The sequence below is a fragment of the Ctenopharyngodon idella genome, chromosome 5 (genome assembly GCF_019924925.1).
Source record: "Ctenopharyngodon idella isolate HZGC_01 chromosome 5, HZGC01, whole genome shotgun sequence".
NCBI classification, from domain to species: Eukaryota; Metazoa; Chordata; class Actinopteri; order Cypriniformes; family Xenocyprididae; genus Ctenopharyngodon; species Ctenopharyngodon idella.
In genome coordinates, this window is record NC_067224.1 from 9,512,249 (window position 1) to 9,537,345 (window position 25,097).

At 37.1% G+C, this 25,097-nt stretch overlaps 1 protein-coding gene across 2 annotated transcripts; it reads left to right on the top strand.

The window, feature by feature from the left end:
* The first annotated feature begins 1,144 nt into the window (after positions 1-1,144).
* kcmf1 (potassium channel modulatory factor 1) lies at positions 1,145-25,097 on the top strand. 2 transcript variants are annotated; one of them, XR_007930300.1, is made up of 8 exons: positions 1,145-1,380; positions 12,847-13,014; positions 13,188-13,327; positions 16,235-16,336; positions 20,195-20,372; positions 20,570-20,855; positions 24,327-24,642; positions 24,925-25,097. XR_007930300.1 is itself a non-coding variant. In XM_051894449.1 (7 exons), exons 1-7 carry the CDS (start codon positions 1,365-1,367, stop codon positions 24,586-24,588), a joined length of 1,152 nt encoding a protein of 383 aa, XP_051750409.1. In that variant the 5' UTR covers positions 1,145-1,364; the 3' UTR covers positions 24,589-25,097. The 2 variants fall into 2 exon arrangements, 1 of the variants encoding a protein (XP_051750409.1); XM_051894449.1 differs by having other exon boundaries at positions 24,327-25,097.

Below are 25,097 nucleotides of genomic sequence, written 5' to 3' on the forward strand. Positions count from 1 at the left end.
CATGGTACCATGGCAGCTAAATTGTATCATGTACCATTGTAACATGATATATATCAAAGTATTATGGTATTTGATATATATATATTCCAAATGCATGTATAAATTTAAGCATATGCATAACAAAATATACTTAGGCCTAGAAGAAGTGTACTTAGAAGATTGTGTATTTATTAGTTTATTATTGTTTGTCATTTTATTTATTGCCTAATTAACAATTATTTAAACACAATAGAAAATATTTTTTATTAATTTATTAATTGTGAGGACTATTTTTCTATATTGTACAGTTTCAATCTACAGAGGCCCCAAAATCGAAGTGCATAAGCCACACTTATGAATGTCAGAATCAAATTTGAAAAAAAAAAATATAACCATCTATAAACAAATGATGCTACACCTTTTCTTAGACCAACTTCACTTTTTAGGCACACCGTAACTCATGCAGTTATAATTTTTGCAATGCAATCTTTATAGCTTCTTATTGTTCCTTTGTATATAATAAAATTGCTCAATTCTTTGCAACATAGGCTATTTAGTCTTTCTGTCAACCCTGCACACTCGAAGGCCCCTTTATATAGGTATCAAATGTAAAATTTCATTCTACAGGCCCCAAAATTTCAAGCACATAAGTCACACTTAAATGTCTGAGTCACTGCATTCGATAACAAAATGTCAAACCATCTGTAAGCAAATGATGCAAGACCTTTTTCAGAACTAACTTAACATTTCAAAGATATTTTTGCAATGACTTTCAGTCAGGTGTTTGTTTTTTATTGGCTGCATGAGGTTATCATCAAGTTCATACAGTTTGACAACCACAAAGTGTCCAAAAGCCTTATTTAATTTTTTGAACAGTAAATTGTTTGAAAGTTTTTTCATCATTTAAAACCTAACAAAATTTGTTGAGAAACGCTAGATAAATAGGCTACCACTTGCTTTTGATATTTTTTTATCTAGTGCAATTAAATTCACACAAGTCCTGATACTTTTGGGTCCACTGTTTCTGCGTTTTGAATAATAATAAAAAATCTTTAGTTACAGTAGATGGCGATGTCAACACTAACAGAAACCCCATTCAAGAGCTACACGAGTTTACCGCCCTTCAAACACCACAGAAGAAGAAGTGGATGAGTCCTGCGCCCCCTGCCGGCAGACCGCATCCGCACCCGGTCCGTCTCTCACACACACATTCGCTTGATGACAGACGGGGAGGGGGAAGCGGAGAGAAGTAAGCCCCGGATCCATCTTCAAGAGAGAAAATAGGAAAGAAAGACCGCGTCCCACTTTTATTTCGTTTTTAGCGGCACCTTTCCGACTTATAGACGTTAGGGAGCCCGAGGAGGGGCTGTGTCACTGTCTGTAGGATGTCCCGACATGAAGGTAGGTGCGAAAAAACCGCCGATCGCTGCGTCGTTGGCTTGAATTGCAGGCCAGTGCTGACCCGCGGGTTGCCATGTTTTCAATTCAAATGCACTGGGAAAGACTCATCATGGCGGCCGCCGTGAATTTTGTAACCTTTTATGTACTTAGACCGCATCAGTAGCGCACAGGGCGTTTTCTTGGAGCCGCTTGGTGTGATATTGAGCTGGGCCTGTGTGCTAGGCCGGGCCTTCTGCGGCTCGCTCGGCCGCGGGAGTGAGTGTGAGTGTGTTCCCGCAGGTAGCCCGTGGAGAGGTCAGGGCTTCTGCAGGGCCTGTTTTAAGACACTTAATTTTAAAGCTTTCTGCTTTAAGTTACTCAGCACTGATAGAATGACGACCAAAGACCAGAACTCAGCTGGGTAAGCGGTTGTAGAGCTCAGTCAGACCGCTCTGGAGCTCATGTTAGGGTGTATGTGTGTGAGAGAGCGTCTTGAGTCATGTCATGTTTCAGGCCAGCACAAGTGAATGACTTGCACGTCTGGATTTAGCATTAGCTGGTGTCAGTGAAGCCATAGCTGTGATTGCTTACGAATCTTATTTTATTATTTCTGGAAACAGAAACGTTTATATTTTTAGCTCCCTTTGTGAAGACGTTCAGTATTTAGTCAAACCAGTATGTTTAGATACAAGGAAGAGGTTCAGCATTCAAGTTATGGCTTGATCATGTGGCTTCAGACACATTTGTTAAAAGTCACTTTGAGTGCGCTTAAAAGTCGGCAGAACCACAGTGAGGACTGTCAGTTTGGAATATATAAGCTAGTGTAGCGAATAGTGATACTTCAAAAATGAATAACATGCCAATGACATTACAATGAAATATCGGTTTGGGTCTGACATAATTTATGCTATAAGCACAAGTCATTATTACTACTGTATTACCATAGTCTTTTGGACATGGTGGTACCATGGTAATACCATGTTTTTTGACATTCTACATTGGTATTTGCATGTTTTTGGACATATACCATGGCACTTCCACAGCACTTTTTGTAATGGGAATGTTAAAGAAAAAACGTGTGATGCCTTCTGTGTTTATTTTTACCTATATTAAAACTCCTAGGTGATGTATACGTTTATCATGATAAGTTGACGTATGGTATTATTACCATCTAATACATTTTTGATATACCATAGTTTTACTGGTACTTCAAAGAATACTTTAATAGTTCATATCCAAAAACACCACAGTGTGCCCTACATATTTGATCATAGTACATTTTATTATTCTTTTCTTATTATTTTATATGTATGAATTAAACTGAAATCTTAGTAACTCAATGCAAGTTATTTGAAGTATAATCTGTTTAGACATTTGTAAAGTGCTTGCTTTTTATGTCTGTCTCAACCTAGTGAGCTGCCTACCTAGACAACATGTCTGTGCATCATCATATGTGCCTTTGATTCCCAAATATGCTGTCTGGGTTGGTGGCAGCTCGCTAGATTTCAAGACAGCAGATGTCACCTGCCTGTGAATGAACACTGCTTACATGTGCGTCTAGTTTCTCTGCAAACAGCACATGGTGCTTGAGAGTAGCTTACAATGGGAGGATCCTAGTGATATGTGACACCTCAGATAATTATTATTATAATATCTGGATTGGTAATAGTTTGGCAGCTGTTCTTTGATTCAAGCGCAGTGGCAGATTCAGTCTGACATTTGAGATAGGATCTGGATTCTGTAATTTATGCTTAACGTTTGATTGTAGAACTCATCTGAGGTATATTATATACAGACATTTCATATATGACTGGACAAGTCCAAACTTAAGGAGTCCCCCCAAGACATTTCCAGTTTTCCTTCTTTGTAGCCGTCATTTTTAAAATATATATGTGAGATTTAGAATTTGTTTTAGGCTACATTTAGTTTTAACATGGACGATAGTTTTAGTTTCAAATAGGTCATTGGAATAAAACTAAAAAACAAAATGTGTCATAACAAATATATTCTGATTTTATATGAGACAGAGTTCAGGGCTCGACAATAAGGACAGTCCAATAGGGCCAGCGAGAAAGATGCTTGGATACAGTCAACGCAATTGACAGTTGACGCTTGAACAGACAAATACACACAAAGTTATGTCAAAATATCCATCTTTGCGAGTATCCTAGCTGTCGGTTATGTCTTAAGTGAATGTAAACTGAGAAAGAAATCGTATGTGTATCATTATATTGGATCCATGCACTCGGTCTTAAAGTGACAGCAGCCTAATATACCTGCTGCTGTCTTTGTCATTAATATTAAACAACAAAAGACAAAGCAAAAATCACTCACTGCTCTTGACTAAATAACTTCTGTAGCTTTAACAAAGAGTAACCTATATTTAATTTATACAGCGAACACTGTCGTGTTATTTTACATTTGATAATTCAATTTCTGTACCGGAATACTACTGTTAGACCTTCCAATAAAAACTTTTGTTTGTTTTTGTATTACTGGCTGTTCATTTGTCATTAATAAAAAGCGGACTTTTATGTTAGTTAAGCTGGTAGTTTTTGCTTTGGTATTGAAATTGGAAACAACAATTGTGAAATTTCACTGGAATTTAAACTTTTGCCATCATATTAAGCTTATTTATTAGACAGGTTTTTCCTGCAATGAATTTTTTTTGGCGGCTGCCAAAACTAATCTTTGTCCCGCCAAAGATTTATTTAATTATTTAATGTGATGATATATGCCGTTGAAGTTCTGCAGTGCCGGTACCTGCTGATAGCCGGCTGTTGAGTGCATGAACACAGTGACAATTCAGATGTATAAGTTAGTCATGGCAGAGTTTTTTGTTCAGTGTGAGTTCTGCACTCTCATGCATGAATCCTTTCATTAACAACAAAGTATAAACACGATGACAATAAGAGATTAATTGCACAGCGTACAGGAGTTTTCGCAAGAGTGCAGCTTTGTGTACCTCACGCTGTAATTTCATGCTGCTACCTACACATTGCAAAGTTTCTTCATTGACAGTTGCATTTAAATGGTTGATTGATAATCATAGCAATGAATGGAACAAACAATTTGATACTGTATGTAAAATGATCTGTGCATTAAGTCTTTAAGTGTAAATGCAAAATAATAGACCTGCCACTTTTTGTGTAATGTGTAATGTTTGTTGTTCATTTTGATTACTTTTCGAATCAGCCATTCAGTGACTTTTACATATAAATTTACAAATTTTTAAACACAAAATAATTCAGTTTCTGCCAACCCAGCACACTTAATTACTATTATTTAAATTTTGCACCCTTCATACCCGAGACCAGTGGTTTTCAAACTTTCTGACTTGAAATCACCCCACCGTCAAACACAATATTTGAAGGCCCCTTTATATAGGCTACATACTATATATAGACTTCCTGTGTTTCTGATTTAATTATGAAAAGTCTGCATGTTTTCAAACAGAAACTGGAAGTGTTAAATTGTTAAATTGAACAAAATTTATTTAAGGTTTATTATTTCAGAAGTTTCCAGCACTGTTCTTCAATATAAGCTGAAGTTATTGAGGAGGGAAAAGAAATATGATTTCAGTTTGTAACTTGATTATTATTATTATTATTTTTTTAGCATTTTAATTTAGATTAGAGTTAGATTATTTAATTATATTAATAATCATTATTTTAATTTAATATACAGCAACAGCAATTTGATAAGACACATTTATTATGTTTGTATATTACACAAAATTATAATAATAATAAATTTTTTTTTTTTCCACCAGGTTATATTACACTAGTTATTGTAGAATTAGTCGCATCCTCAGACGTCACACTCATGGACCATAGGTTGACCGTCTGATGGATAAGGCAACACAAAATAGGAAACACTTCGGGAGTTTCAAAGTTTTCATCGATTGATTGAATTCTACAGGATTTCCAGGAGACGTGTGTGTTGCTTTTTTTAACGGTCTACCTGGAAACAAAGCCATTGTGACACCAAACCCCCTAATGGAAGAAGAACACTGTCATGTTTGAATGCTGGATTTTCAAAAGTATGTGAAGTTTGCAGCGCCATTGCAGTAAACTTGCACAATGAATAATTTATTAGATGCACGCTAGTCTGTTATCATAAGGAAATCAACTTTACATTTTCACACCCCTAAACATGACGCAGAACAAAAGGAACTGTGCTTGGTTGCTTAACATGTCGGTCAGACTGCCTCTGGGTGGTTCTTGGCCAATGAAGCTGCGATAGAACCCAGACCTTCTGCCGGAGGTCTGAATTGTCTGGCTACACAAGACTAGTGTAGAATGTCTATGGAAACCACAACACCACTTACATTTACACATTTGTCAGATGCTTTTTTCCAAAGCTTTGAATCCCTGAACTTTTTATCGGTTCTTGAATTCTCTGGGAACTGAACCTTGACAGTGCTAGTGCTATGTTCATCTCTGTGTTCTACAGGAACGCTGGGAGCTTTAGAAATGTAGCAACTTGGCACAATAATGGTATAGTTCACCCAAAAATGAAAATGATCCCATAATTTACTAACCGTCAAGTCATCGTAGGTGTATATGACTTTCTTCATTCAGCCAAACACAGTCGGAGTTATATTAAAAAGTATCCTGGCTCTTCCCAGCTTTATAGTGGGAGTGAATAGTGCCATTTTTTTTTTTTTTTTTTTTTTTTTTTTTTTGAAGCCCAAAAAAGCGCATCCATCATGAAAGTAATTCATACTGCTCCAAGGGGTTAATAAAGGCCTTCTGAAGTGAAGCGATGTGTTTTTGTAAGAAAAATATCCGTAATTATAACCCTAACCCTTTATAAACTGTAATCAATAGCTTCCGTTAACATCCATCTGCGTGTTCACGAGAGAGTTGAGTTACGGCGTATGATGTAGGTTTAGCGTAAGCTTAGGTGAAAGTAGACAGTCTCGCGGTTCAAACAAATAGGACTGGGCAACAAACTCAAGCTCCTCCAACATTTCTCTTAAATTCGCGTTTTAGGTTTCTAATTTGTGACTGGTGTTTTGTTTCACTCTATCCTCTGCGCTTCCGTGTTTGTAAATACGTCTAGACTCGCGTTCAGTCTTACCGGATATTTTTCTTACAAAAATGTATAGCTTCCCTTAAGAAGGCCTTTATTAACCCCTTGGAGCCGTATGGATTATGATTATGATGAATGGATGTGCTTTTTTGGGCTTCAAAAAAAAACAAAAAACAAATGGTACCATTCACTCCCATTCTAAAGCTTGGAAGAGCCTAGATAATTTTTAATATAACTCCTATTGTGTTTGGCTAAAAGAAGAAAGACATATACACCCATGATTGCTTGAGGGTGAGTAAATTATTGGATAATTTCCAGAATTGAATTTGATCAGACAGAATTTAAAGTTGGATCTGTCTATTTTATAAATGAATTTTGATCATTGAATGTCTAAAGAGATGAAGTCATATGCCATGTCTTATGTGATCGATCTCACATTTGCATAAAGCAAAATTTGGATTTGTAGTATGGGAGCCTGAGATAGGAGATAAATCAAGTAGGTTGTTCTTTGCAGTGCAAAATAGTAAATGATAAACAAGTTAGGATCCATTTCCCTGTTCTAATGCTCATCACAGTGCCTCATCTTGGTCATGGCACTACTGTTACAGGTTGCATTTTGCTCTGAGTGAGAACTGAACTTACAACCTCTGTAATGGGAAATAAGCAAGTGAATGATGAAAGGCCCTCAAGCTCACAGTTGTGCAACTGATTTTTGACTTGACGCGCTGTCTATAAAACCATGGTGCTGTTTTGATTCTCTCAGAAAACGTGTCCAATACAGTGCAGACAGGTTTTTGACATGATTTTTGCACTGTTACCCTTGGTTAGTGGAAGGGTTTTGTGGTGCTTGATGGGGCAAGTTGCTGTGATGCATTTTAGGTCATTTAATGACATCTAGATCAAATGTGATCTGGCAAATGACGCAAACAGGTGAGACAGAGCAGCTAGCTGCACAGCCTCTGCCAACGTGCCATACAACTCTGACATTATAACTAGGGATGCACCAAAATGAAACCTCTAGGATGATAATTAAAATTCACGACGCACTTGGCCAAAAACCCAAGCCGAAAATAAAAAATCAATTAATTAATTAAAGAACAGATGTCATTTGCAAGGGGAGTGGAGGTTAGCATTTTTGATTCACGATTATGAGGGAATGTGAATTAAAAAAAAAAAAAAATGTTCACTGATAAATTATTTAAAATATACACTGCAACATCATGTAAAAAAAAAAAAAATAAGAATTGCCAATTTTGATTTCACGATGACTTTAATATTATTAAAAGATTAAGAAGTATCATTATCATCATTGTTAGCAGTAATGTTAACAAATGGAACCTTATTGTAAATTGTTACAGCTATATTAAAGTTAGCACACTTGTATAAACGAAAAGGCAACAGACAAGGAGTGTTCAAACGACAGTTTTTCGTAATCACCTAGCCAGTGGATTGTCTAACAGTTTTTTAGAACTATTTTTGACTTGACGCGCTGCTTATAAAATGAAGCACTGCTGGTGTGAGACGCAGTGGCCAAAGACATCTGTGCTTTGATGGTAACTGTAATGCTTTAAAGGAAATGAATTGAGAGACAACTTCTGAGAGAGTTTACTGTGCTAAAAGTATGAAGCAGTTCTGTTATGTTAAAAGGCACGGGACAACCAATCATGCACAATGCTTGACTCATGAAATGTTAATGCTTTGTATATTCGCAAAAACTTTCAAGTTTCACATGCTAATTAGTTTTGGTATCTTGAAACTTTGAAAAACATTCAGCTCCAAAAAATTTTGGGCCTGGTTTCACAGACAGGGCTTAGATTAAGCCAGAATTAGACCTTCATTTAGGATATTTAAGTAGCTTTTATAAATATGCCTTAGAAAAAATGTAAATGTTAATGTTTGTTACTTTGATGTTGTCAATCATAAAAAAAGACCTGTAGAAATGCAAACTGAAGCCCAAATCCTTAAAGGCTATTGGGTAAATGTAATAACACATCCATTCCACATTTTTCAGTTGGAGCAAATGGAGATCTTCCTCTTGTGGTTTAGTTTGAATATGTAGTTTGGTTTGTTTGCAGGACTCTGCTGTGAATAGACCACAGAGGTCATTTGGCAGGTCATAAAGAAAAATGCTAGTTATAACTCCCCAAACCTCATTTTTAACGCAAAGGTATGTGAGACCACAGTATGAGACTTAAAAATGTGGTTAGCACTGAACATTGGAAATCTGTTAGTCTACATATTTCCTCTCAGGGAATAAGAGGCTATCAGATTCAATTTTACAAGCAAACATTTCATTATTTGAATCTGGAATTAGTTCCCTGTGCTAATTCCTCCCAGCGGTGCATTACCGCTGCAGTTTCTGTGTGTGGATTATTGTTAGAAGCTTTTGTCTGCTTTGTGTTTCTCATTCTTCTTGTTCATTCATAAAGACTTGTGGGTGCATCCTAATTCACATACTATAATTGACTAATCAGTCTTAACAACCCTCTACGGACACACTGAAGCTTGAGTCGCCATTGGCCAGTAATTTTTTTTATTTTACTTTCCAGACATGGAATGCAAGAACAATGCAAATGAAAAAAATTTACAGAAATATAATATAAAATATAAATTTCAAACACAAAGCCAAGTAAACAGTTGGTAATAGTCAAACTAATATTTAAAATTGTAAAACTACAAGCAGTAGCACAAATAAACACAATAGAAAAGATGCCAATTAAATAAACAGTGCTTTTCAAGTAGATCTAACAGTATAGTAATATGTAGATTAGGTACAGAAATTGAATAAAGTAATCAAATGTAAAATAGCACAGCATAGCCTTCACTGTATAAATTAAACATAGATTAATATTTAACTTATTAACTTAAAGTTAAAAAAGTTATTCAGTCAAGAGCAGTGAGTTTTTTTATATATATTTTGCAGTGAGTCTGTTGTTTGATTAACATTAAAACACAGACAGCAGCAGGAATATTAGGCTGCTGTCACTTTGTCTAATGTACGGATCCAATATACTTATACACACGTTTACTTTCTCAGCTGTTTACATTCACTTAAGACATAACACTTAAGACATTACTAAGAAAGATACTCGCCAAGACAGGCATTTTAACATAATTTTGTGTGAAATTGTCCGTTCAAGCGCAAGATACGAAAGAGAAGCCCAATTCAGTATTCACGTACTGTCAGACTTGGTTTTTCTTGGTGCGCGCTTCGGATCGCACAAAACTTTTCCCACAGTGCGTGTGAATTATCTTTTGCGTCTTCCTGCCCTTGAATGTTTAAATTGGCAAGGCTTAAAAACATGTGAATATGATAAACTTTCATAACAACGCAGCACTGGTCCGATCGGGACAGTGACAGTTCTTTCATCGAGCCCTGCATGTGCTCTCTCTTTTTTCTCAACGTGACTGCACGTGTGTGGGAGAAGACAACAGAGGGCGCTCTTAGCCAAATGACGGTGCGTAAAACTCAGCAGGAAATGAAATTATATCTGCGTTAACTTATTTTTTTCCTCTAACTCAATTAGACGTCAATTAAATCGTACAATTTACTAGCCATTGGCTAATAAGATACTTTTTTTTTATATATATATATAGTCGTCGCATATGAGAGTGATTTACTCGCAGTGTGGAGGGTTGCTTAAGGAAGCCTTGTATAATGTGGAGTTTGGGGTTCACCTTAAACTAATCAAAAGCATTTCTTAGGCTATGTGCACACTGTTAGTCCAAATCTGATTATTTGTGTATCTGATTGGAATCTAATCTAAAATTATTGACTGTCCACATTGTGTATCGCAGCTGTTCAGCATTTGTCCCATGCCGCTCTTTAACTTTTCTGAATATCTGCATTAGTTTCTATTGCAATGACGGTGCGTTGGTAGGTATACGCCAAAACCGCAACCACATGTGAATGTTACTTGAAACGGATTTGTAAAAATCACATTTCGTGAGAACTTTTCTTTTCTTTTTGTCGTTCACACTTGCTACGTCTGATCGGATTTCGGGGCTTTAGGGGTTGTGTATGTAAGACTTGAACAGCTTGAGCATTAATGAGCAGCTGGGTGGAATTTTGAAAAAGTTGTTAAAACATTTAAAAAAAAAAAAAATTACATCCAAACCCTAACCAAAAATGTAAGAGAAAATAAATTAGGAAATCTTACCAAATAAATAGTTCAGTGGTTCTCAACCTTTTGGATATGAAGCCCCTCCCTCCTTTACAGATAAGATATTTTCAGTGTTTCAAAGCTGCTGGGAGTATTGATATATTTAATCAACCACAATTTATTTTGTAATTCCAGAGGTTTTGAGAACTGGATATTCTTTAGTAAAACAGTTGCTATTGTTTTACTAAAGAATAACTAAATTCATTTTTTTTTTTTTTTTTTTTTAGCATTTTAAATTAGATTACAGTTAGGTTATTTTAATAAATTAATAATACAATTATTTAAATCACATACCTCATTAATAAAAAGCATGCCTTCCGTTACCATACAATTGTGCTGTATTTTACAGATTTCTTTAAACTTTCTCAATCTATTTGTCAAAAAATGGATGTTTGGTTTAAAAAAAAAAAAAAAAAAAGTTCCTTTCTGATTTAATATATATTTGTATATAAAAATATTTGTGTTAATAAATAATAATTTATTAACGCAAATACTTTTAAGCATTCTTGCGGTAATCTTGGATGTTTGCTGTGGCCACCTGGTTGAGAACCACTGCTGTAGCTACAACAGTTACCAGACAGTAGCTTAGAGATATTAATAAATTGGTAAAATAAAGACTCATTATTCCGATGGGATGTTCTGTAAAGCTGTTTACAGTAACCAAAAGGGGTGGAGCTAGCAAACGGTTGGTGTGCATACAAATTGGGATGCAACTCATTTGCAAACCTGCAGTATGACATTACCTCATGAAAATCTAATCTAAGTCTGGAGTTTAGTCTTTTACTGTCTTGCTCCTGGTTACAGAGAGGTTAATTGTTGCTTGCTATTTCTTCTAGGTCCATTCTAGGTCATTTTGGACATTGTGTTGGTGATTATAGAGAGATGTTTCTTTCACTTTGCTTTAATGAATTGAAGTAGGTTTATGCCTGATGGAAATATTTGTTATGATTCACCGGGTGTTTAGCAGCAGCCTGGTTTCCTCTTCACTGCTGTTGATAATGGTCAGAAGACAGAATGACGTGGATTATCTGAACTTTGATCAGCTCAGTATAATTAGGACTCTAGTATTCAGAAGTTATGCTGATGTTGTTCCAGCTGTTTGAACCCTGAGGTTTAACAAGACCAACACTGGATCAGTTTACCGCCAAGTTCATGGTAAATATCTGCTTTATTACAATGTGCAGAAGAAATGGATAATATACACTTAATAGCTTAATGTTTTTTTAACCTTTTGTTTGAATATTTTTATATATAAATATATATTAAATCAGAAAGGAACATTTTTTTTCACCAAACATCCATTGTTGGCAAATAGATTGAGAAAGTTTAAAGAAATCTGTAAAATACAGCACAAATGTATGGTAACGGAAGGCATGCTTTTTGTTAATGAGGTCATGAACTGCATTTTGTTTTAATTTTATGTTGTTCTCTGAGGTCCACTTATAATGTTGTCAAGATTTTTACATTAAAAAAAAAAAAAAAAACGTCCTAATTTAGAGCTAATGGGCAATTTTCTATCCTGTTTTTGACCCTCTCTTTGAAACACTGTTTTGATGTGCGTGTCGCATTCAAGACTTGAAAGTAAACTATCATTCTTATAGACTATTCATCATCCATTGTTTGCGATAAAGTGAAAAACTTATACATTGTCATTTGCAGTGTTGTGTTTTAAATAAATGTAGACGTGTTGTAATGTCTTACTGATGACAAAACACAACTCACTGAAGCTTTTATTCAGGATTACAGTGAATGGCTTAGATCAAAACAATAATAAAATTAATCTCTACGTGCTTTCTTCCGTATCTGAAAATCCAATGCATTAACCACATAAATGCCTAAGCAAAGGAAAGAACAGCAAATCACAACAATCTCAAAAATTCAGTTAGTCTGCGGCGCTACAGTATAAATTCTCAGTGCATTGCCCTAGTGTGGATTATTGCTCCCTCAAAGAGAGAGTTACAATGCGTCATGTTCTTAATCATTTGTTTTGACAGTGTAAATTTAACTCTTTTAGTCCACTGTCCAAATGTCAAAAAATTCAGTGGTCAGTGCTGTGATATAATTTCCTTCTGATTTGCACAAGACAAAACACACACATCATCCATAACAAGGCAGAGCTGCTTTGAATAAGTTTTCTGCGAGTCATGTGAATTGTTGATGTTGTATTTTTTTTTTTGTAATGGATAGAAACTAACCAGGCAAATCCTGCCTGTGATGAATGTGATCGGGGTCTTCAGAGGGGCTTCTGCTGTTGTTCTGAGTTAAATGCCTCTGTGTTCTCCCGCAGGTGTGAGCTGTGATGCGTGTTTAAAAGGGAACTTCAGAGGGCGCCGATACAAGTGTTTAATTTGCTACGACTACGACCTTTGTGCATCTTGCTACGAAAGTGGAGCCACAACAACTAGACACACCACGGAGCACCCAATGCAGTGCATACTAACCAGGGTAGACTTTGGTAAGCAGTAATGTCAAATAATGTCATGCTTTTTACTCTGTCACATGATAATTATGTTACCTCATTCAAATAATGTTTCAAACATTATAGAATGTGAACAAACCATCCTGACTAAGTCTTGGTAATGATGATGTTGATGGTAATTGAAGAAAATGTTTTTGACCTCTCTACAGACTTGTATTATGGGGGGGAGGCATTCTCAGTAGAGCAGCCTCAGTCGTTTACTTGTCCTTACTGTGGTAAAATGGGCTACACGGAAACATCTCTACAGGAGCACGTGACCTCAGAGCATGCAGAGACCTCTACAGAGGTGGTGAGTACACATGCTGTCTTTGTTGAAATGTTTAAGTCATGTGACACCGTGTCCTAACTAAATGCAATGCGATAAGATTCCAGCGACAAGCAAATTGTCTGTCCACACTAGACGTGACGAGGCTAAAAGATGCAACAAAATCAATCACAGTCACAGCCAATCAAAGGAGCTTGTGGGTGGGCTCTCTCTCCACATAGCAAGCAGTTTGTGTCTTCTTATTGCCAGCCGTGACACTGCAAAAAATAAATAAATAATTCCTGTGTCATGTATTGCTGTTGCGACTGGTTAGAGTGAAAAATGATCATGGTAAAGATACCTTTTATCACGCATCACAGAGTCTAGTTTGGACATGGTGTGAAGCTGCTGTTTGTTTTGTCCCATGATGACTGTTGTACAATTCTCAAGACCTTTATTTTCCATGTTTGATGTACTGTTTACTATAAAGTAGTGTTGTCACAGTACCAAAATTCCAGTAGTCGTTACCAATACCAGTAAAATTTTACAGTTCTCGGTACCAATTTTGGTACCACAGGAAAATCTGTTGGAACTATTTTACTATTTTATTTAACTAGCCTATTTTTAAAAACATAAAATATGATGGTAATCATACATATAAATATTTGGAGCGTGTGTGTGTATGTTGGTCTGTGTATATATACCTCAATGAAATAAATTTGAAAATATATATAAAAAAAAATAAACAAATAAACAAATGCTCAAACATCCATTTTGAAACAGATGTGCGTTTATTTTAGCTATTCCTTCAGTGAAAGGACACACTACAGCCTGTAAAACTATGAAATAAATATCAGTAAATAATGGTAACCTAATAATAAGAAAGTTAAATATTATTCTAAAAAACATTAGTTTTTTTTATTTCCACACAAAGATGTGTCATATAGCCTTCCGCTCTGCGCTTTGATGTGGGACATAAGCAGGAAAGAGACCATTTCTCTTTAATAATATCTTCATGTTATCTCCTGATGTTACAAGCAACTGACACTTGTTGTAAAAGGTCTGAAGAGCTAATTTTATCTTCAGACATTCAAGCTATGTTTGATTTTGCGCTGCCAGAGAAAGCAAAACTAAAAATCACCCACATGTGTGAAACGCGCTATACAAATAAACTTCACACGCCTTATCAAGTCTAATAAGAAGCACAAACTGTGTTAAATAGAAATTGACGAAGGCAAAAAGGTGTCTGAACTACGGTGTTTTTTCTACTTTACCACATTAAAGAATGCAAATATAATAGGTCTAATTAAGAGCGAACCAAAGGAAGAAACGTTTATAATCCCCTTCGTGAGTGAAGATTTGGGAAAATAAACAGAGATTCCATGTCTAGTGGAATAACTAATGGAATATTGTTAAATTCTCTGCTAATCGGGTGACCAGATCGCGATTCGAAAAACAGAATACAAAGCCAACAAAGTTTAAATGTATGGACTCATGTACCTCTCTCATTCAGTATGAACCAAAATGTTTCCATGGCTGCGATGTCACATTTAATTGCTAACCTATTAGCCTATTTCTTCTGTAAACAAAGCTTTGTGCTTCACTCGTGTCATATTCATGTAAAATACTGGCACAGCCCTATCAGTGGGTACCGAATATACCCGGATACTCGGTACTCCCGGTACTATAGAAATGCTGGTATCGTCACATTTTCAAAATTTCAGTACCGAAGTACCGGTACTTTTGACAACACTACTATAAAGCGTATTCACAGCAAACACAAATCACCTGCAGGAATTCACACCAAAACTAACAGAACGTGAAGGGAATTTTTATCAACCACTGAGAGAAAAGTTCACATTCCTGAACTAATCATTTATGTGCTTTTTATGCAAAATGCAACTAATCTGACAAGGTACATTTGCTTTAAAATGTTAAATATGCTCTTGCTCTTCTGGAATGGATTATGAATAATATGATAGAGAGATAAAAGGATATATTACAGGAAAATAATGATAATAGTAACCTTCTGATAATAATAATAATAATAATCTGCAGTTGCTTTCTATATTACCTCTTTTGACAGAATGCTCTGTGTGAACAGACCTTTTAGATTTGTTTCATGTGGGATTTTGACTGTAGTTTAAAGTATCAAGCTCAACTATATTCTGATATTTGTAATAGAGGTGTGATTCTTTACTTGCCCCACGATTCAATTACGATTCAGAGGGTAACAATTAGATTATAAAATGATTCTTGATGCATCACTAAGCATCTTTTCCTCCAATTCTTTTATTAATAATAATTATTACATTAATAATCACAAAATAGTTATTTTTGTTATTTTATCTTTATTAAAAATAACAACAATGATGGAAATAAACAATAGAACAAATACAACATAAGAATAAGAAAGAAATGGAATTAACATCTGAAGCATTCAATTAAGAAATAATACAGAAATTGAATCACTGCATAGTCTTTAATGTATTAATTACAAATAAACTGATTATTATTAAAGCTACAGAAGTTATTCAGTCAAGACCAGTGAGTGATTCCCTCTTTTCTTTTATTGATTGATTAACATTAATGACACAGACAGCAGCAGGTTTATATTAAGACCTAATGCACGGATCTTTCTGTGTGCGCGATTCAGGTGTGTCAGTCAGCGCAAATAAAGCATTGAGATCTTTTCCGTGGCTTATTGCACTTAACTCTTTTTAACATCAAGCATGTCCCACACTTTTTCTCATTCATGCATGTTCTTTTCGTAAAAACTGAAACATCAGGTGCAACTGCTTATGAAGGACATACGCAACTTTTTAATAATATAGCCTATAATAAGAGTATTTTATTTACAATAAAACAGTAAAAGAATCGTTCACCTCAGCATCGTAAAAACTGATAAATTCCACAACTCTAATTTGTAAGGATTCTTTTTCTCTGTTTCAGATTTGCCCAATCTGTGCAGCTTTGCCTGGTGGCGACCCCAATCATGTGACAGATGACTTTGCTGCTCATCTCACACTTGAACACAGAGCACCTAGAGATTTAATATCCTTTTAATCTGAACCCAATATGTATATACATAAAATTGTGTAAATTGGTTCAGCGCATGTTTAATGACTGAGGCCTGTGTGTGTGCACCGATTAGGCATAACATTATGACCACCTTCCTAATATTGTGTTGGTCCCCCTTTTGCTGCCAAAACAGCACTGACCTGTCGAGGCATGGACTCCACTAGACCCCTGAAGGTGTGCTGTGGTATCTGGCACCAAGATGTTAGCAGCAGATCCTTTAAGTCCTGACCGGACTTGTTTGTTCAGCACATCCCACAGATGCTCGATTGGATCGAGATCTGGGGAATTTGGAGGCCAAGTCAACACCTCAAACTCGTTGTTGTGCTCCTCGAACTATTCCTGAACCATTTTTGCTTTGTGGCAGGGTGCATTATCCTGCTGAAAGAGGCCACGGCCACCAGGGAATACCGTTTCCATGAAAGGGTGTACATGGTCTGCAACAATGCTTAGGTAGGTGGTACGTGTCAAAGTAATATACACACAGAGGACCCAAGTTTTTCCAGCAGAACATTGCCCTTAGCAACACACTGCCTCTGCTGGCTTGCCTTCTTCCCATAGTGCATCTTGGTGCCACGTGTTCCCCAGGTAAGCGACGCACACGCACCCGGGTATCCATGTGATGTAAAAAAAAAAAAAACTGACCCTGTCGCCGGTTCACCACTGTTCCTTCCTTGGACCACTTTTGATGGATACTGACCACTGCAGACCGGGAACACCCCACAAGAGCTGCAGTTTTGGAGATGCTCTGACCCAGTCGTTTAGCCATCACAATTTGGCCCTTGTCTAAATCACTCAAATCCTTACGCTTGCCCATTTTTCCTGCTTCTAACACATCAAATTTGAGGACAAAATGTTCACTTGCTGCCTCATATATCCCACCCACTAACAGGTGCCGTGATGAAGAGATAATCAGTGTTATTCACTTCACCTGTCAGTGCTCATAATGTTATGCCTGATCGGTGTATATGTTCAAGTCACTTCAGAGGTAATCTTATGTCTCTGCTACGAAGGTTTATCGACTCTGCTCGATGCTTGCATGATGTCAATGTGGTTTCTTTGCATCTTTGCATTCATTTTCACAAAACTTAAAATTCTGAATTATTTACTAATGTCGTTCCAAACCTGTATGACTTTATTTTTGTGGATCACAAAAGATATTTCATCATCTTGTACTGGATGATCTTTTCCATTCAATTGCAATGAATGGGGGAGGCTTTTAAGCGTCAAAACGAATGTCAATGTCTGATTCATAAATGAAATGTTCTTTTGAATTGGATCTTTTCAGTAAAACAATTGACCCAATTTATAAAAAAAAAAGCAGTCTGAATGATTTGTTCACAAACTGGACTGATTCGCTTATCGAGTTCAATTCACTCAACTTGCATAGATCTCACTGGCAGTGAAGATTATCAGTGAGTAGTTACTTGAATTTCAGTGTGAATTAAATTGAAATTGAATTTCATATTACTATTAAAATACTTTAATGGTGCTTTTGTGCTATATTTGAATTTTTAAAAATTCATTTGGCATTTGTCATAATTGCATGAAAAGTAGCATGAAAATTGCTTTAGTGTTCCTTGAAGGGAAAGACATACAGGTTTGAATTGACATGAGGGAAAGTAAATGACAGAAATTTCATTCATTCAATTTATGAACTATTATAATCCTCTAATCTTTTAAAGGATAACTTTGCCGATTTTCAGCCAGCTCTGTATTGTTACAATGTTGGTAGTATATGCAAATGAACTATGTACTTTCTCCATGTCACCTGCCTCCACATCTCCGTTTATCACCTGCCTCCATATCTAAAGTCTGCAATATGACTTGTTTTTGACAGCTCTAGGTCTTTTGTTAAAAGCATACATGGAAAAACCCTCACCTTTCGGCGAAATTCGCCGTTTTGAAACCAAAATAGGTGACCTACGTGAATCGTGTAGATTCGATGAGAGAATTTTTTTTGGGGGGGGGGGTATGCATATTCAGTGAACTGCGAACAGGTGCGCGTGCCAGAAGGGATCGCGAGATTCAGTGAACTGCGAACTGCGATTCAGTGAATTGCGAACAGGTGCGCGTGCCAGAACGGAGCGCGAGTGAAATATTAACGCGAAGGGCCTTGCATCACCAGTGCAGACCACCATCAGAAGCTGAAAGCACGCCTGGCCTCAGCGATTTACCGGACTGAATTTGGTGAGTGATGGTTTCAATAATTTTAATATTTTCTGGTATATCTAAGTTAAGTTACCCAGGAGCTCTGTTGACATAGACTTAGCTAACGTTAGCTACGGTTTGATAAATTGAGTCATTGAACACAGCAGGAGAGAACGCAACGTTAGCCAGCTAGCTAAAGCTCCGGTGGAAAATTATTAGCTAACGCTACCATTTTTGAGGAGGTAGATTTTGAGGTGAGGGGACTGACAAGGCAGAAGGTAAAGTGGTCCACCGTTCTATCAATAAGCAGACCTGCCAACCTGTACGCAATTTGCGTAGCGGATACGCATTTTGACTTCAAAGTACGCTGGTACGATTTGTCACTCTAAACTACGCAAAAACCTGGTGACACCTCTGTGCACGCGCAGTCCTCAAATCAAGCAACAGCAAAATAAGAAGAGTTCGACCAATCATAGCGCTAGGTTCTTCCCCCAAATAGCAAGTGGGGATGATTGACAGATGCGTAAAGCCTATCATTAAAAGAGACTGAAAATCGACACCAATAAAGATTCCCGCTCGATCCCCCTTCATAATACTTAGTAAGGAGGCCATAATAATTTTTGACTCATGGCTGAAGTTAAGTTTCTCCAGCTCTCCCCAGGTTGGCAAAAAAAGCATCTGAAAATGCATCAGATTGATGCTTTAAAATATGGAATATTTAAATTTTTCTTCCGGGGGAGCATGCTCCCGGACCCCCCTAGAGGGGTAATATCCTTCTCACCTTTTTCACCCCTGACCCGTTTTCATGCCTGTAAAAGGCACCTATTATGTTATAATATAATATATATATATATATATAATATATATATATATATGCGCTAAGGCATTACATTTCTGACGCATGCTCTAAGCAGTTGACCAATCATGACAGACTGGCCCAGAGATGACCAATCAGAGTAGATTGGTATTTCGGAAGGCTAGCTTTAGAGAGAAAGGAGCCAAAACAAAGCGTTTCAGGCAGAGGTTAACTTGTACAGTATGAAAAATAATGTTTTTTTTTTTTTTTACTTTAAACCATATAAATGTATTCTAGCAGACTCTTAAAATAAAATTATGAACTTGTAAATGAGCATAATTTTGGTTCTTTAAAACTACAGATTAAATTTCTTCATTTTTGTACTCCCACCCACAGACATTCCTATCAACAGAGGGGTGGCACCAAAATCAAAAGTAAATTATGGGTGTTGAAGTTTTTGGCAAAAGGGAATGCAACAGTTTTCTTTGTTTTTTGTCTAGTCATGTAGCACCAATTTCAAAAGTTTATACTGCATAGACAACCAAATTTTATTTAAAGCCCCATCTTGCCAGCAGCAAATTGTGCATGTTAATGCTTGGAGGTTTGAAAGTTTGTTTGATTTATTATTTTTTAGGCTTTTGCCTCTTTTCTTCTGTATGTGTAGTAAAGTGATAAAGTGACAGGAAATAGTGGGAGGCAAAAAGAGTAATAAAATCCGGACACATTAATCGGACTCGAACTCGAAACTGCATAAACGCCACAGCTCATTGTGTCTGTCTATGCATTATGACAATATTAGTTGAATCAGCATAAGATGTGATGAGTTTTCTGCATTGGGTGTGTGGTGACGCATTCTCAACCAGTTGCTCCTTAACCAGCGTGTGCACGATGAGAGCAGCGGCGTGCGGCACGTCCGTCGGATGTTCCACCCTGGACGGGGGCTGGGCGGTCCTCGGGCACGCAGGACTAACATGCACTTTACCAGCAGCTCCACTGGTGGGCTCTCCTCTTCACAAAGCTCCTCCTACTCTCCAAGCAATAGGGAAGCCATGGACCCCATAGCAGGTGTGTAATGTGTTAAGGACAGGAAGTAAGAAGAATGTACACAGAACTTTTAATTACCTTAGATTTTCACGTACCAAGTTCTTCACGTTCTTTTATGTGTACCAAGTGTTGTCTTTCCTAAATTGTCTGTTTTGATGGCCTTCTCACACAATCTTTTTTTGCTATCTTTCTCTTTCTCCCTGTGTCTACATCACCAGAGTTGCTCTCTCAGCTGTCGGGTGTCCGGCGCTCCGCGGGAGGGCAGCTCAACTCTTCTGGACCCTCGGCCTCGCAGCTGCAGCAGCTGCAAATGCAGCTTCAGTTGGAGCGTCAGCAGGCGCAGGCGGCACGCCAGCAGCTGGAGACGGCCCGCAACGCTACACGCCAACGCAGCAACCCTAGCAACATCAGCGCCAGCATCCCGCCTCCCAGCACCGCCACAAACACAGCCATGACTGAGAGCAACCCGCTGGCCTCCCACAGCTCCCAGTTCCTTCTCACACGGTAAGGCTCAGACCTCACCATAGGCTCACGATTGTTGATGCATTGTTAAAGGGGTGGGTCTTACTCACTGTGACATCATCTCTAGTATCTATTGTTTTTTTTTTGTTGTTGTTGTTTTGTTTTTCAAAATAAGTTCAGGCTGCTCATTTCCACACACGTAGTCAGAAGTGCATGGCAGTTGCGGCTTTTAAGCTTATAATAGCTTTATAAAAGTAGTCAATTGGCCAATGACATGAACAGGCTTCCTATACAGTTTGGAAAAGTATGGATATTTTTTTTTTTTTTTTTTTTTATAAAATAACTTTCAGGTCTTGATAAGTATGGAAAATAAGAAAACCAAATATGGGAAAATGTGTTTCCAGACTATTGCCCCTATTCTATTTTCTAAAATATAAAATTAAGAATTTCTAAAAATAAATGTATAATACAAGCAGAATATTTTCATGGCAAAAATTTTGTGATTGTCAAACACAAATTCAAGGTGTACATTTTCATTATGCAAAACTGTTTGTCTTTGCCATAAGTGATTCTCTTTTGAACTTCACTAAACAAATGTGCATGTGCCACACAAACCAGCAACAGATAAAGGAACAATCATCTAAATCAGATTGCACTTTGCTGTTTGGTTATCATGTAACTTCAAACAAAGATTACAGTATCTAACCAATGTGTTACAGGTGATTATGTGTAGGTTATAGGGCTGGGACAATACATTGATTCTCAATTCTCGGTTTGCGATACAATGAATCTGGATCGATCCTGATATTTTCTCTCTCGAATCTATTCTGAGTTTTAACAGCAGATCGCGCTTTAGGCTAGTTTTGAACCGCACACTCAAATGCTCACGAAGAAGAATGCTGGACAGCGATCAAGCGTTCGGCTGAGTCATGTAAGTGGTTAAGCTCAGAATCGATTCGAGAGAGGATTGCGATACATCGGAAAATATCAGAATCGCAAATCGATTTATTGTCCCAGCCCAAGTAGGTTATGAAGCTTTTTAGGTTTTTTTTCTCATCATGTAAGCACATTATCGCTCCGAGAAAACCAATGAAAAAATAATTATAATAGTGCATGAGCCATTTATGTTAAATATGGTCGGAAAAATCTACAGAGAGGTTTGGGAATTGATTTGAGTCTGGAAAAGTATGGAATTTTGAAATGGAAAATGTGTAGGAACCCTGCATGAAGCTTTTTTTCTTACATTAATTATTAATTCATACTTCCAAAAAATATGAATTTTATGAAGTATTTAAATTTCAGATATGTTTGGCATATAGTCAAACATGTCAGGGTGATAAACTGTCCTGATATCAATAAAATAAAATTAAAAGAATAGAAAGTATATTAGCCTATTTGTCCAATAGCCATACAATTTTCAATCCCTCCCCTCCAGGAACAATTGCAGCATTTAGCCTATGAAATGATCCAATGATTCAATCAGCTCCTGATGGGAAAAATTAAGTCCCACCCTTAATATTTTTTTCTTATTCAAGAAGTCATTTTATTCAGATATACATGGATGATATTCAGATATATATTGGACAATGAAACTGAAACACTGGCCAATGTAGATTATATCTGGTGGACAATCTTAGCTGATTGCACATTCCAGTAAGAGCAGAGTGTGAAGGTTGAATTAGCAGAGCAATAGCACAGCTGTACATAAAATACTGCAATCCATACAATATAATGGGAGACATCAGAGTTCAGAAGAGGACAAATTGTTGGTGCATGTCTCACTGGCAAGTCTTTGTGGTGTATGGAGAGCTATGGTATCCAGGCTAATGTCGGCATACCACCACGTAGGATGAGCCTCATCCAACAGGAGTAACTGTCTAAAACCAGTTTCATTTCATTGTCCAACCCCTGTACAATAAGGGAAAAGACAATTGCAAGTTTCATGCTAACTTAATAGTTTGACATCTTTTATGATTTTTTTTTTTTTTTTTTTTACAAAAAATTAGAAGTTGGAATGTTTGAATTTTTTATTTGTCCACTAGATCAGTCATGTGTTGCAGAAGCATGCAGGAATATTATAGAAAAAAAGTGACTAAAAATAATTTGAGTAGGTAGGGGTGGGCGATATGACAAAAATCTTGTATAACGATGTGAGTAATTTTATTTCACGATAGCGATATATATCATAAGTTATTTTTTCTTTAAATAATACAATTTTTATATCAATTTGATACCATTGCAGTTTTATAAATTTCATCAATTTTAATATCACAAAAAGCTAATACTAGCCTAACTAACGTAAGTAAAATAAATGAATAAATAAAATTAAAAAAAGCAAGCTGAAGACAAGTAAAGTCAGTGATAAAATAGAAACAAAGAAATTAATTTCAGGTAATATTACACGTAATGTGTACAAGGATTTTCACAAAGATGTGCATTTTGACTCACAAGTGTGTGCATTTGATGTTCAAGCTCAATAAGGCACCAAAAAGAACTCCGTTCAGTACTCACACGCTCTATGAGCAGCAGCTTTATGTGCACGCATTTCAGGTGTGTGCGCTCAGAAACAGTGCGCGGTTATACCAAAATGAGTTCTCTTTCGCTGCTTATTGCGCTTGAATGGATTAATATCACTTGTTTTTAAACGGCAAGGCATTCAGATGATAAGCTTTTGTGACGGTGCAGCGCACCAACGTCATGTGAGTGTAAATCGCAATAGAGACGATAGGCCAAAATCTCTACCAGTTGACATATTTCTACCAGTTAATCGTGTCTACCTGTATATCGCCCACTCGTAAGGCCAGGTTAGTTCAGGTTGTAAAAAAACTCCCCAAAAAACGTACACTCAAGGTTAATGTGGTATTATCAGGGGCTGTTCACATGTCGCATCTAAAAATGCATGGAAAGCACGGCCATGCAGTTTTCTCCTTTCTCCGTGGCATCTGTCGTTGCTATGCAACCATGAACTGCATTCTCCATGACAATGAAGTTTTAGCAACGGATAAATTGTTTTCTAGCCCTTGCATTAGCTCTACTACTAGATATATTCATGGAGATGAGAAATAAAAACCCGCCCTGTACAGCTATGATCAGCTGTTCGGCTGAGCTTTCGATGTTGTTACGGAAAGGCCAAAGCTGATCGGTTGGTTGTTGTCACATTAGCTGTGGTGCGCTTGTGGCGTTCTGAAAAGTTGAGAATTTTTCATCTCGTTGCACCTGAAAAAAGTTAGCACGTCGCACTGCATGCACGTCGCTTCTATTATGAGCGCGCTTGCCACATGCTTATATTTGAAATAACGAACTTGAGCGCGCGAAAGACGCAGCATGTGAATGGCCCCTTAGGGTGTTATTGATTTCCGCAATGTGGAAAAAACGCAGATGGAATTTAAAAAAAATAAATGGAATTTGGGAAAACATAAAACAGGCTTCATAGGGCTGCTCCGTTATAGATTTGTAATTTGAGATTAGTACTTGTAATTCAGTAGTCACCCTCTGTCCATCTAATTCCACCAGGTTGAACGAGCCGAAAATGTCAGAGGCAGAACGGCAGGCGCTGGAGAGCGAGCGCGCGGACCGCAGCCTGTTCGTGCAGGAGCTGCTGCTGTCCACACTAATGCGAGAAGAGAGCTCGTCTTCCGACGAGGACGAAAGGCGAGACTTTGCTGACTTCGGCGCCATGGGCTGCGTGGACATCATGCCTTTAGACGTGGCTCTGGAGAGCCTCAACCTGAAGGAGAGCTCCACAGGCAAGGAGCCTCCACCACCTCCTCTTTGATGATATCCCACCACAACGCAGACAATGTCCTCTGTGCTGTAACTGCCAATGACGGTGGGCAAAAAACACAGCTCTCTCTAATTTTTTTTTTCTTTTTTTCTTTTCTTTTTTTTCGGTGATTGTAATTTCAGGTCTGTCACCTTTGTTACATTGTATAAATCCATGAAAGGAGAGCGAGAGGAAAAAAAATCAAAATACATCAGAACAGGCGTGTGAGAGAGTGAGCGAAACCGAGAGACAGATAAACGGAGCGAGAGAGAAAATAAGAAATATAAATATATAAATATATATAAGTTGATAATCAATTCCACATAACTAATTTTTTTCCTTTAGCAGGTGAGCGTAGGTATCTGTGGCAGACCTCTGCTTCCTGTGTCTTGCAAAAGGCTCTCCTTATAAATACTCCACATTCAAAAACTGAAGAGGAAACAAGAGACCTTCTCTAATGAAGCTGCTGTGTGTATTTATGAATATTAATGAATAAAAAGTGCTTGGATGGTTTACCATAA